The sequence below is a fragment of the Neodiprion virginianus genome, chromosome 1 (assembly GCF_021901495.1).
Source record: "Neodiprion virginianus isolate iyNeoVirg1 chromosome 1, iyNeoVirg1.1, whole genome shotgun sequence".
Classification (NCBI taxonomy): domain Eukaryota; kingdom Metazoa; phylum Arthropoda; class Insecta; order Hymenoptera; family Diprionidae; genus Neodiprion; species Neodiprion virginianus.
The window spans coordinates 18,818,800-18,831,786 of NC_060877.1; the positions used below are offsets into that span (position 1 = coordinate 18,818,800).

The 12,987-nt window shown below is 35.8% G+C and overlaps 1 protein-coding gene across 2 annotated transcripts; it reads right to left on the reverse strand.

Moving 5' to 3' along the window:
* Nucleotides 1–1,192: 1,192 nt before the first annotated feature.
* LOC124298853 (protein wings apart-like) lies at nt 1,193–11,908 on the reverse strand. 2 transcript variants are annotated; one of them, XM_046751410.1, is made up of 11 exons: nt 10,957–11,908; nt 9,138–10,681; nt 8,621–8,869; nt 8,253–8,501; nt 6,588–6,812; nt 4,925–5,147; nt 4,609–4,824; nt 4,316–4,495; nt 4,095–4,183; nt 2,753–2,854; nt 1,193–2,154 (listed from the first exon to the last, which is right to left on the reverse strand). In XM_046751410.1, exons 1-11 carry the CDS (start codon nt 11,138–11,140, stop codon nt 2,005–2,007), a joined length of 3,411 nt encoding a protein of 1,136 aa, XP_046607366.1. In that variant the 5' UTR covers nt 11,141–11,908; the 3' UTR covers nt 1,193–2,004. The 2 variants fall into 2 exon arrangements, with proteins under 2 accessions (XP_046607366.1, XP_046607358.1); XM_046751402.1 differs by having other exon boundaries at nt 9,138–10,714; nt 10,957–11,907.
* Between the last annotated feature and the right edge of the window lie 1,079 nt (nt 11,909–12,987).

The window sequence follows — 12,987 nt, forward strand, 5'->3', positions numbered from 1 at the left end:
AGAAAAAAAATGTATGATTCTCTCTTCTAAGAGAATAACAAATCCAGATTCCGGCGTTAATACCATGATAAACAATTGCTTTAAAATAAATAATTGCTCTTGTTTATAAGTGTCTAACTATTGGGTATTTTACCTTATTTAACTGCGATTCCCTGCTGCTACACTAAAACCTAGCGTTTATGAATTGAAGTTTGTCAATTTTTTAAACCCTTCGCGCTCCCCTGAGTTATTTTTCGTAACAGTTTGCACGCATGTGGCCTGCGACCTTCGGATTTTTAAAAAAATTTTATGCCACACAATTACTCCCAATTTGCTTTTATTTGCTCTCTATTTTTTATTATTTGCTCCCACGCAGTTTTCGAGAAAATCGAAAAATCAAAAATGTATAGTCGGGGGCGACCGTGTTTCGAGAATTTTCGAAAATCATGGAATTTCCGGGACATTTATGTACCGTTTAATTGCTCTTATTTGCTCCGCAATTTTTAATATTTGCTCTCTCGTGGTTTTCGAGAAAATCCAATAAAACTTTGCAGGTACCGTGAGTCGGAACGTTTCCAGTAAAATGGCGCCATATTCAAACCAATGTTGGTGACAAAACGTTCGTTATCAGTCATCAGTCAACGTATGAGGTAAAGTTCATGCGTTTGAATTATTTGGATAAGTACTTCTTGAAATGAATTGACAGGTTTCGTAGATATAGTTCATTATCTCATCTGGATACTGCATAGGAGTGCCTGCATGTTAGTTTCATTTTTGGAATTTTCTTTGATTTGTAACTTTACTTAAAAATGTATAGGCATTAAACTGAAATTTGTATAAACTATGTACGATTCTTGTTAAATTGAATGTGTAGATAAGATTTGCTATTTGTCAAGTATGTGAAATATATTTATAATTGACGTTGTTAAATAACTTTATAACACACACTAGTCTATTGGATGTTGCAGTAAAAAGGTTTTTTCCCAACCATAACAACTCTTACAAATGGAATATAAAGTGGAATGAGACTTAATTGCACAAATAATTTTCTGTAAGGAGAAAACTTTTATTACTTACCTACTGGCTTTGAAATCAGAAGTAAAATTAAGTTTGTGGGATAAATATTATTTTTTGCTCAATATAAATGGGAGTAAAAAAGTTTACATAGAAGGGTACGTTTCTAGATTGGGCCAAAATAACTGATTCTGATATGTAAATGTAAGATACTATTATAATTTATAAATTTACATTTACAAGGCTTACAATAGCATAATTTTAATAGTAAAATAAACTTACTCGGCATAACACTATTGAATATTCAATCACTCATATCCAATTCTTGCAGTGTAAGTAAAGTTTCAAACGAATGTCGTCTAATTGTTGAACATCTTTTTATAGTTACCATATAGGCATATAATATTATTATTAAGATTATCTCTTGAGCCCGTCTCTCGTAATGGAGAAATGAAAGTACAGCAACAAAAATAATGTTAAAAAATCAACTCGTCGAATACCAACAAGTCAAAATCCTTTTTCTTAAAAGTAGAAAAAAGAAACAGCAAGTGATAACTATTTTGGATGCAAATATTGAATATACCTGTTATTTAGATTGGTTCTGTCAATCGACAACCCATCAGTGCAGTATAACATGGCTCGGACAGTTGTTTCTGATTGATTCCCGCCCGGACCCAAACTCCAAATGTATGCTTCTGTGGCCGTACATCCATTGTGTTATACTGTTATACTGCAGTAACTAAACCTCCAATTATATAGGTATAATAATAACCATTCTGATGCACTTCAGAAAAGAACTAAATTCAGTAATGATGTAAAATACAGTAATAAATATGTCGATGAATAAATATGCATATATCAAAATATGTGGTCAATATGACGCAGGTTCGCCTACAGAGTTGTAATGATCAACATATTAATGTCTCATTGTCAGATAATCGAAGCTTTGGTTCTGTTTTTGCACCTGTGGAACGTGAATGGCTCTTAAGAAGATGATGTTAGGCTAGTAGATCAAGAAGGGGTCAAATCTAGAAGAATGCTTGAATCTTCCAATGCTGGTAACGGTAATTCGTTTTTCTCTTCCTCCACCCTGGCATCAGACATTTTTAGGAACTTGATCACCTTCTCTGTAGCTGCTATGCCACAGCTACTTACTTCGTTCTGAAATAATTAGGAATTGGGTATAACATTTCATGACTGACATGAGCATTAGTTCTAGTCAACTCTGTGAATCTTGTTTTCACTCCTAATGTATGCTGTTATAGAAATATATTTATGCAAACTTAAGAGCATAATCAAGGGATTAAGCACCCTTCGAACGTAGTGTACACCACTCAAAAATCTTGTGAACTCATGCGAACTTACTGAAATTTCGTGATATATACTGAAATTTTATTGAATTGAAATATTAATAAGCCCTGTGAAATCTTATAAGATCTGAAGTCTTTGAAATCTATAAAAATCACATGAAATTCTTCAAATCCTATGGTATATCTTTCAAAATCTTTTGAAACCATTCCGTGAAATTTCCAAAATCTGGAATCACATGAAATCCCTAAAATCCTATGAAATCCTTCAAATTCTTTGGAATTTTATCTAAGCTTGTCAAATTTTATGAAATTATTTGGTTTCTCCGACATTTCTAAAATCATATGAAATTGCATAATGTTGAAATCTGGTGTGTACACAAACTAACGATTGATTAACCCCTTAGGTGTAATTAAGTACTTGAACAATCGTATTATAAATGCGTAATTACCGATGCGGTCAAATTCATGAAATTGAAAAATTTCTGAAGTACTGTCACCATTGTTGAAAAATTGCTGTCCGGAAGCCTGCTGCGTACCAACATTTCATAATCCTGAAAAAGAAAACATCATAGACTTGTATCTCTTTTTCGGCCGTCTATATGTAATTATAATTGAACAAATACAGTATCCAATTTCAGTGGACAAAATCTTATACATATTATTAATTTATCTCTTGAGTGGTCTAATAGTTTGAAGCTGTACACTTAGTAACCACGGTTGATATTTTTTACTCGAGAAGCAAGGAATGGTATTGAGCACTAAATAATTAAAAATGGAAACGTTCTTGGACTTGGTATTCTGTGGCAATGTAATCAGTTGATAGTGACAGAGTTTCTTTTTGCTTTCATAATTTTTATTCTGATGTATAAATATTCAATCCACTGTAGAAGAAAATTGCTTCGAATGATATACTATTAGTTGAGAACTTCTTTGAACAAGCAATGAAAAAATAATTGGTTGTAATGTTGCTATAAGTAGATTAAATATAGTTTTTCTTTCGGAGTTTCACAGACAAAAAGTTGAAATTACTTGTGATTACTATAAATTGTGAACTTATGAAATCATACGAACTCATTACGAACTCATACAAAATCTTAGAAATCATGAGAAATCACATAATCAGAGTAAAAATTTATTTGTCAACTAATCGCTCGTAATCTCACGTAATCATTCTACAAAAAGTAAGTCATCATAAAATGCGTAATCATGGTGTTAATATTTTGCATCGTGAAACACCCCTTGGTTGAGGACATATTAAATTATTATATTCTTAAGCTACAGAAATCTGTTTCAAAAATACAAGAATAGAAGATATTGGAATTGGTTGTAAAATGGAATATTCAACCATGCAAACATGATCAGAAAAGAAGTGTTACAGTTAATTTGTAAATATTTGTTTTCTGGATAAAATTACCTATTGTCAAATGAAATCAACTGAATATACTACATTTGGAACCATTTTGACGTGATTTAATAATAAGCAGTAATATTTAGTATTCTCCTTTTTGCAATTCCAATATTTCTATTTTTGTATTCTTCGAAGGATCTTCATAGCGTATAAAAATAATTTGATACAATCTCAACATGCGACTACCTCGTTATAAAACTACTAAAAAAAGATCTATTTTTGGCTAACCAACCTCTTTAAGCAACCAGTTGCTTCAACATCCCTGCATACTCATTGTTCAATAAAGAAAACTACGTAGTGCTTTTTTAGGATTCATTTGAAAAGCTGAATTGTAATATTATGTTTAATTATGTAATATGATGATGATGTTCTTAATGACATACCTTGTTGTCCATTATCAAATAACCCAGCAAGAGTACTACGTACGCACCAATTAGAGTGTGCTCCATGTGTCGACCAGCCTTTTGTAACACTGAAAAAGAGAGGTAGGAATTAGATTTTCCAGAGCTTTCAGAGTTCAAAATGACGATTTCTATCTTTTTACTAATGATTGCATCTACGTACTTGCATTTCATTATGAAAGTATGAATAATAAATTACTAACACTTTGTAACTGTTTCTTCAATAAATTCTTCCTGTGACTTAGTAGTAGTGGAGACAGTTTCCGTTTGTTCAGAATCTTTCTTCCCGTCAAGAATGGCATCCGTTTTTTGTTCTTCGGCTCGTGCAAGTTCTTCTTGTTTGTAAAAAAGCTCGATCAGTGCTTCGACTCCACTTTCAACAGCTTCAAGAATGAAAGTAATAAGATGATTAGACAAGGAAGAAAAGAAATATTTGCAAAATCATTCAATTCAGGGGATAACTTCCTGTTTTGCATAAGACACGTCATGTACATACGGTCAAGAATTTTGACTAATGATGGAGGTGCTTGAGCTTCAATGAGCAACTGCTTGTTATCATCGCATTGCTCGACCAAATTAATCAACAGAATCAATGCCAACATCATCATGTCAAAACGTTTTTCTTCTGGTAGAGATTCTGGCACACGTAATAAGAGGTATAAACTACAGTTAACGACACCTGACTGAGATCCAACCACTTTACTCCCAAATGCTAAAAGACAAAAAATATAACTCGTAAGTAAAGTGCTTATAATGATAATATTTTGATGGTTTCATAGTACGAATTACCGTGATACAAATGGATTACTTACATTGCTTGTTGAAACGATGTGTGAGATTAATTAAAACTTTAATAATAGCAAATAGGCATTCTCTAACAACTGCAGCGGTAGAGCTTTTGTCACTAGGATCCATACTAGGATACATTGGAATTTGGAGTGCGCAGAAGTGGTACAGATTTGCTAATGTATGGACTAAAATACCATCGTCGTACTTCAACAAATATACTTGATTCTCCTCGTTCATGTGTGTTACCTGCAACAACAAAATTCTTTCGACATTGATCTCTTAGTCATATTTTGCTAACTATTAATATTGAATCACCACTGTACAGATAAAATATCGCTCAATTTTAAGTTAGTATATTTTTTATGATATATTTCGATATTTCTTCGAACATTAAATTTTTGTAAAATGTTGACGGTGTTGTGAATTTTTACTACTTTTCGACAATAGTAACGGGAAACATTGCATAAAAAGGCTTTTATCCCCTTAAAAATAACTTCTGCTTTGTTTTCAAGGTTTTTTAATTTTTATTTTTTTTTTTCATGAACTGAAATGGACTGAAAAAATTAATTTGATTCTTGAGAACAATATGTGTACTTCCAACTAAATGTAAGAACAAAATATAAATATAGGCTATGCCAAACATAGACTTTAAAACTGATTAGATATTGGCTTTGGTCGGTTCAATAATTGGCGAATTATTTAAATACCAAGATTATGAAATATGAAATAATTATTATTATATCTCAGGAATGATTGAACAGATTTGGATGAAAATTGGTACTACAAGGTTTTTTGAATCACTGATCACGAATCTAAAGTAAGATTATTGTTGTAGTTATTATAATCGTCGTCGTCGTTGTCGTCATCATTATTGGGGTTGTTATTATTGTTATTAATATTATCATTATCATTAGTGTTATAGTTCATAACAAATCTGTAAACAGGGAGTTAAAAAACTGGTCAATGGTCAGCTTAAACCCGTTTCTTTTTTTAAATCTCATGCCGAAAATAGCGATATTTAAAGGTATTCTTCAAAATTCCAATTTGGTAGTAAATTCTCCATTGTTTAACTTATTATTAGAGAATGTGGTAAAAAATTACTAGCTTCAAAAGCGTAATTTTCCCGGAAAAACATGTATTTTAGTTGCATTGCTGTTTTGAGTGCAAGATGCAAAAGAATCACTTGTTATGTTCTATATGTATAATTTTTCAAAGTTCCCCCAACACCATCCATATAAGACTTAATGAATTTCAGCTGAAAACCTTCATAAAAACGTTCAAAAGCATGTACATAATTCAAGAGTGAAAACGTTATTATCAATAAATAGTTCATCAAAACTTCCTACATAATTTGAATTCCCAAAATTATAATGTAAAATTAAAAAATATTTGGTTAATATTATTGAATGGACAAAATAAATTGAATTAAAAATCTCAAAATTTTAGAAAATTAACTCCACGTTTCAGAATCCCTTTTCCAAAAATATGCGATCAATACAATGAATAAAAATCATACAGCCGTAAATTTAAAATGACATATGAAAGTTCGCTTTTGTTGTCAAGTATATTGAGGGGCCGATTACAAAACTTCAATTCTAAAGGTAACATCAAAGTTCTGATTCTGATTTTCTTTTCAACTTTTTGAGGGACAAAATTCTGTCCAGCCCTTCTTATCAATTTACTTACATTTTCTAATACTCGTAAGCACCTATCAACTTTGCGTAGCTTGTCCAAGAGAGGATCAGACCAGCCTGTTTCTTTGATATTGCTATTACTAATATGGCGATGACAATCTCGGATTGTTTTGACAATATGCTCCAAGCCACCCAGCTCCCGAAGTTCTTCTTTGAACCATTCACCGGCACGTCTTGAAGTTAAGCTCAGTAACGTCTCCATAGCTAATTGCCCAACCTAGGGTAACCACAAAAGAAAAGATTTAATTTGATATCTTAATTTTATTTTCAAAATTATACCTGCAAGGTAAAATTCGAAGGCATGTTATCAATGGCTTTCGAGGAAAAACCCGCCAACTGTAACCTACGAATTTGCACGAGACTCGCAGACTGAAAGAGTAATAAAAATAAACGAACACGTATTTTGACTCATCCATAAACATTCCAGGTTAAAGTTTCAACGCTGCCTCACGAGTCCGCTCACACGCACCATGCTCAAGCGGATCAATGGTGCAGTGGCTAGCGTTACGGCTCTGAGATTTTGCCTCTCATGTTGGAGTCCTGACCAATTTTTTTTTTTTCATTTCTTCGTTATTATATAATATTTTATTGTTACACACAAGGGCGCTATGTTTAAATTACAATTCATCATTCCAAAGCCATTGTCTGTTATTCCGAAATATGCTACAGAGTATTAAATTTAAGACTAATTGGTAATAACGATTGTATAATAGCAAGTAGCTTAATTTTTGTATTCATTGTTACAATATTACAATTCAAGAGGATCCGGTGCATTCTTCGGGGTGATACCTATCATTAAAACATTCGAAACATAAAAATTCTGTACACTGCAAACAACGCATGAAGGCACTTTTGCTGCAGTCACATTTCTTGGTGCAAATGTTGTCTTATATTACAAGTAGACGTGATGTGATTGAAATATACGGTATGATTCATAATTAATTGCGGTCGTCAGAATTTGAGAAAATGATTCGATACGCATGGTTTGCTACAAAATTATCACCGGATTACAAAATTTTTTGCATTTTTAACAACGTTTATTTTCCAGAAAACATTTCCACTAAGAAATGTGACTGCGGCAAAAGTGCCTTTGTGTGTTGATCGCAGTAAACAGACTTTTTATATTTCGAATGTTTTAATGATAGGTATCACCCCGAGGAATGCACCAAATTCTCTTGAATTGTAATATTGTAACAATGAACAAAAAAATTAAGCTACTGACTATTATACATTTTTTATTTACAATTATTTTTAAACCTAATTCTCCGTACCATATTTCGGAAAAACGGACAATTGCTTTGGAATGATGAATTGTAGTTTAAATATAGCGCCCTTGTATTTATCAATAAAATAAGGAACATTTGTGATGCATACTTTAATGAAGAAATAAAAAATTGAGCAGGACTTGAACACGAGGTGCAAAAACTCGCAGCTGTAACACTAGCCACTACGCCAGCGATCTGCTTGAACACGGCATGCGCGAGCAGACTCTTGAAGTAGTATCAAAACTTAAACAGTTATTTTCTCGCAAACGATCGAGTGTTTACAGATAAGTCGAAATACGTGTTCGTTTATTTTTATTACTCTTTCATTCTGTAAAGTCTTGTGCAAGTCCGTTACAGTTAGCGGGTTCTCCTCGCTAGTGAAGATTACTCACGGTAATGTTGTCTAAATTCAGATGCTTTGCATGTCCCTGTGCTTGAATGTCGGCACAAAGTTGGCGCACTTTCTCTTTATTTTTCAATAATTCAGCCCTGCTCAGGCCGCAATCGTCAAGCGCGTCTTTGTGGCTTGCATCTGACTCTAACAGACTCAACATCAACTCTAAGCAATCACGATCGAGATCCATGGCTAACCTATCCTGACTTAATACAAACATTACCGTCGCTGTACACAGACCAAGACTCTGAAATTCATGTTGATAATTTACAAATTAGTTGAAATAATAACTCAAGTTGAAAAATTTGATTCCATTCATATTTATCGTTATGTTCGAGCTTCACAATTGAGCTTTTAAAATGTTACCTGATCTTTAGTAGCGTCGTGAAGAGCTTTGAAAAACTTAGCGACAGTACCATGCGCTCTTACATGCATCCTGAATGCTGGGGCCATACATTTGCTGGCTAAGCGTATTGCTGATAGACATCGTGTGGCATTAGGATTATTTTCTCTTAACGTATCCAAAATATATTCAACGTCATCATTAAATTCTTGAAACTCTCCGCTTTCCTGTATCTGGTGAGCTTTTTTCACATTCTTAACAACTGTATAAAACTGCAAGTCAAAAAAGAAAGTTACCATCACTCTTGGCAGAAAATTATCAATTGCAACTTATTCTTTTGCTGAGTCATAGCCTCCACTATTTATCATAATTGTCGATAACACAAGTTGAATTAATATAAATTAGAAGTTACTGAAGTTAGGATAAGAATTTGGATATTTCACGCACTACATAATTAACAATGGAAAAAAACTTCAAATGTAATTGAGGAAATTTGATTCTGAGAGAATATCACCAAATTGAGAAGAAAGTCAAACTTACGCCTTTTACTTTTTTACCACATCGAATGCTTGTAATTGCTTCAGTTTCATCAGTAAAGTCCATATCTGTTTCTGGATAAGAGACAACTCTGGTTAATTTTGAAGGTTCGAATTCTTCCTCCTCATAAGCCACAGGAGCTGAATTGGCATGGGAGCCAGAAGCTTTATTCGGTGCTATTCCTGTGCTAGTCGTGTCTGTCACAGAGGATTCCTTCTCATTATCGGACCACTTGTGTTTGTACAATGCCAGTCTTTTGTTTCCACTCGCTACTCCAGTCGACCGACTTTTAAATATACTTCCTTTCTTTGTGATAGGTTTTGTCGTAATACTGGCTGACGGAGGGATAGACTGTGGCTCAGAAACCAGGCTGATCATACTAACAGGATCATTTTCAGGGTTTCCGACGACTCCCTCGCTATCGTCACTTCCAGAGAACCAATCCTGGTCCACCATAGCTTTGGCAGCTTGCGGATCATTCTCAACGACCGGGGCTGGAATATCGGGTTCCACTTCCAGTTCGGATGCGTTATCTTCCATCTGTAAATCTATCGAGCAGTGCTGCACATCGTCTGATATATTTTCCGGACTCTCCTGCATCTGTACAGTCGTTGACATAGCTTCTGGTCTGGAGAGCAGCGGATCCGCATCGCTTGAGAGGATATCAATTAGCTCCTGAGTTGTCGTTGGTAAAGGTTGGTCATGCCCAATCAGAGGTTCGATCGTGCTCTTGACGGGATAGGTTGGGTTACAATCAGTCTTAACGATGTCATAATGTGATATGAGAGTGTTGTTAGAATCTGTCATAGATTTCCTAAGGGTCAATGAAAGTCCGGAGCTGTGAGAGTTCGGGGTTGTCGGTACGGGAGTTGTCACAGCTGTGGAAGCACTTGATAGATCCAACTGCAGGTTCTTAGCACGACTTCGAGTAGTTCGACGCATTTCAGAATTTTCTAAAGGTATGGAGATAGTAGTGACAATGGGCTGATGGGTCAACCTCGTCTCCCTAGGTCGGGAATCCAGTGATTTAGAGGAAATCTCAAGACTTGAATCTCTGAGATTTTCTTCTTCGTTGACCGGGCTCGGGACAGGCGTCGAAATTCTATAAGTATCGAGTTCGGGAGGTGGCGTCGTCTCCTGCGTATCCCCACAAACTAGTCTTGCTGTGCCTTTGCATATTCTCAGGACAATTGGAGGTTTGCTTTCTTCTCTGGTGGTTGCCTCGCCAATGGTGCTGCAGTCTAAACTTTCGCTAAGCTTTTTCTGTGCTACGTGGGACGACTTGGATAAAGGCGACTTGGGCACGGATTGTTTCGGTGTCCGAACTCGCCCGTATTGAGAATCAGGTACTTGTCGATATACCGCTGCGTCTGGCCTGATGTCATCCGTTATTGGCTGGACGTTACGGCTTTTGAAAAATTTTTTTGGTTTTACAATCGGCTGTGTGTTCTCAGCCTTTGCATCAGGATCAACGTCGAAGGAAAATGGATCTTTGCTCGCATTTAGTCGCACGTTTTGATTTCCATAGTCCATCTTCATTTTCTTTGCTGAAAAAGCACTATGTATATCGTCTCTTCGTCCTATGGAATGAATGTTACTTTGATTATTACTCTTAATAATATTTACGAAGTAATCAAATGATTTTGCACATATGGTTAGAAAAATATAATCAAAAATTTTCAACAAATCATCCTTCGAATAATATGAAGAATTGGTAAAACAAAACTGGACTGATAATCTGCTTTGAATGCCATTTCCGCTTATTGTTTGCAATTGATGATATTGTAAATATTATAGCAATTAGATCAAGTTACGAACATACCATTGATGTTTGTACTTCTTATGGATGTGAACGAAGTAATGCCCCATTTTCCAACAGTGCCAGCTGACTTTGCAGCAGAGGGCCGATTGCTATGTTCTTTGAACAATTTGTCGAATTGAATGCTTGGTGGAGGTACACTGCTGACCTTGCGACTGTAAGATTTGGTGTAGCTACGCGACGTCATTATGTATTCCTTGCAATTTCACAAATAACGTAAAACATACCAATAAGAGTCACGAGTCGTAACTATCTCGACTTTACTCATTGTTCTAAATTGTATACAATCAATAGATGTTTTACATAACGAAATTAAATTTGTTTCAACACAAGCTCACATGATCCGGGAATTTAGTTGAGGGGGTGTTTACGAATGTTATCACTGTTGACTGAAATGTAGTGAAGTAAACCAAAAGTAAAACAAAATGTAAAAAAAAAAAAAAGAAATGGAAATATCCCCGTACTATCGGATAGAACTTTTGGAACATATGAAAGAAACAAACGCCATGTTTCATTCGCTCGCTTTCCCCCCTCCGATGCACAGCGTTGCAGTACAGACTATTTTATAGACTTATCTATACTGATGTTGCTATTATTTTCATTTTACTCCGTCAATTACTATCTCCACTTCTTGTTAACTATAGTATTTTGTACAAGACTGCATGACTTTTAATAGAAATATTAATCATAACATGGTTTTTGCCATCTGTCGATGTTTTTTGGTTTCGACTTGTGATATATGAACACAAGATATGCGCTCTCCGGCGATCTTACGAAATCTTTGGAATTAAGGGATCGAGGCTTCTGAATAGATCACAGATAGAGCCACATCACAAATCTCTTAATTTTGACTCGACTCTTTAACGTGTAACTGATATGCGTAGCAGCAAGGCGCATAATTGCGATAGGCTAGATTTTCACGGGTAGCAGAATGCTACTGCAGCGAAGAACTGCTCATGAAAATGTGTCCGCAGCGGCAGCAAGAGGCTAGATTTTTACGGGCAGCGAAATGCTGGCAATTTTTCAACCAATAGGAATGCCAAGAAAATAGGTAATACAAATTCAGCGCGCATGAAGCGTAGTTAACTAGGTAGAGCGTATACTACTAGAGGAAACGTAACTTCGTGTGTACAGAAGATGTGCCGTAGTAGTAAGATAGACCAGTGTGGTATGCAAGGTCCCTAGATTAGACAGGTCAAGACACGCGTGGGCAAAAAAATTAGTGAGGATGCGCCAGAAGTTTCGTATGACAATGGGTGTATTCCCTAATATACTTCCAGTACTGCCGACCGTGACGTCACGCAATCAACTGCGAACTGCGTTCCGTTTTTACTTCGAGTTGCCAATCGCAGTAAAATCGGAACGCTACACCGAGGACGCGGCCATCTCTCAAGTACTGCAACTGCCTCACGTCCCAGACCGCAGTAGTCAAAGTCAACAACGTCACAGATATCATGACGTCAATGGCTGGCGGCAGGAAGCCACGGTCGTATAGGTATACACGTCAGGAAACTACATTGGAGGGGGTATGTCGCTTATTAAAGCAATTTTTGTGTTCACTAGTCGCCACTAGGTTCGTTGCGATCTTATCAAAAGTGCCGGAGGGACCGGGGGGGGGTCCAATAAGTCGTAGATTCGCATATATGTATATGGGTATTCGCTCACTCACGCTCACTCATCGTATTTATTGAGGTTACTGTTATCCTGGTAACTAAACCGCAGCGACAACTGATGGTGCCGCTGGAATTGAAATTTGCACTCGCTAAGTGACACGAATAATTGTGGCTCCCAGCATAGGAGTTTCCAGACCTGTATATACGACCGTGCAGTAAGCTGTCGCGCGATTTCGGAACGCGGTTGCCAGTACTTGCAGTACTGCGAGTATATTTCGGAATACACCGAATGGATGCTTTCCATTTAGAGCACAATATGACACGGTGTAAATATTTCTGGTTTATTCCTTTGCCCGGATTGACCGCTTACAATAGAAATTTGTACACTGTGTAACATCCGACCGGAACGTCTGTATGTTTT

Bases quoted from the DNA above. Each gene is read 5' to 3' on its own strand.
- LOC124298853 (XM_046751402.1), bottom strand. From the start codon at position 11,140: ATGACGTCGCGTAGCTACACCAAATCTTACAGTCGCAAGGTCAGCAGT. The intron at 8,870-9,137 runs GTAAGTTTGACT...TTTGACTTGCAG, and splicing joins GTGGTAAAAAAGTAAAAGGC to TTTTATACAGTTGTTAAGAA. The intron at 2,155-2,752 runs GTAATTACGCAT...TAATTATTTCAG, and splicing joins TCATGAATTTGACCGCATCG to AACGAAGTAAGTAGCTGTGG.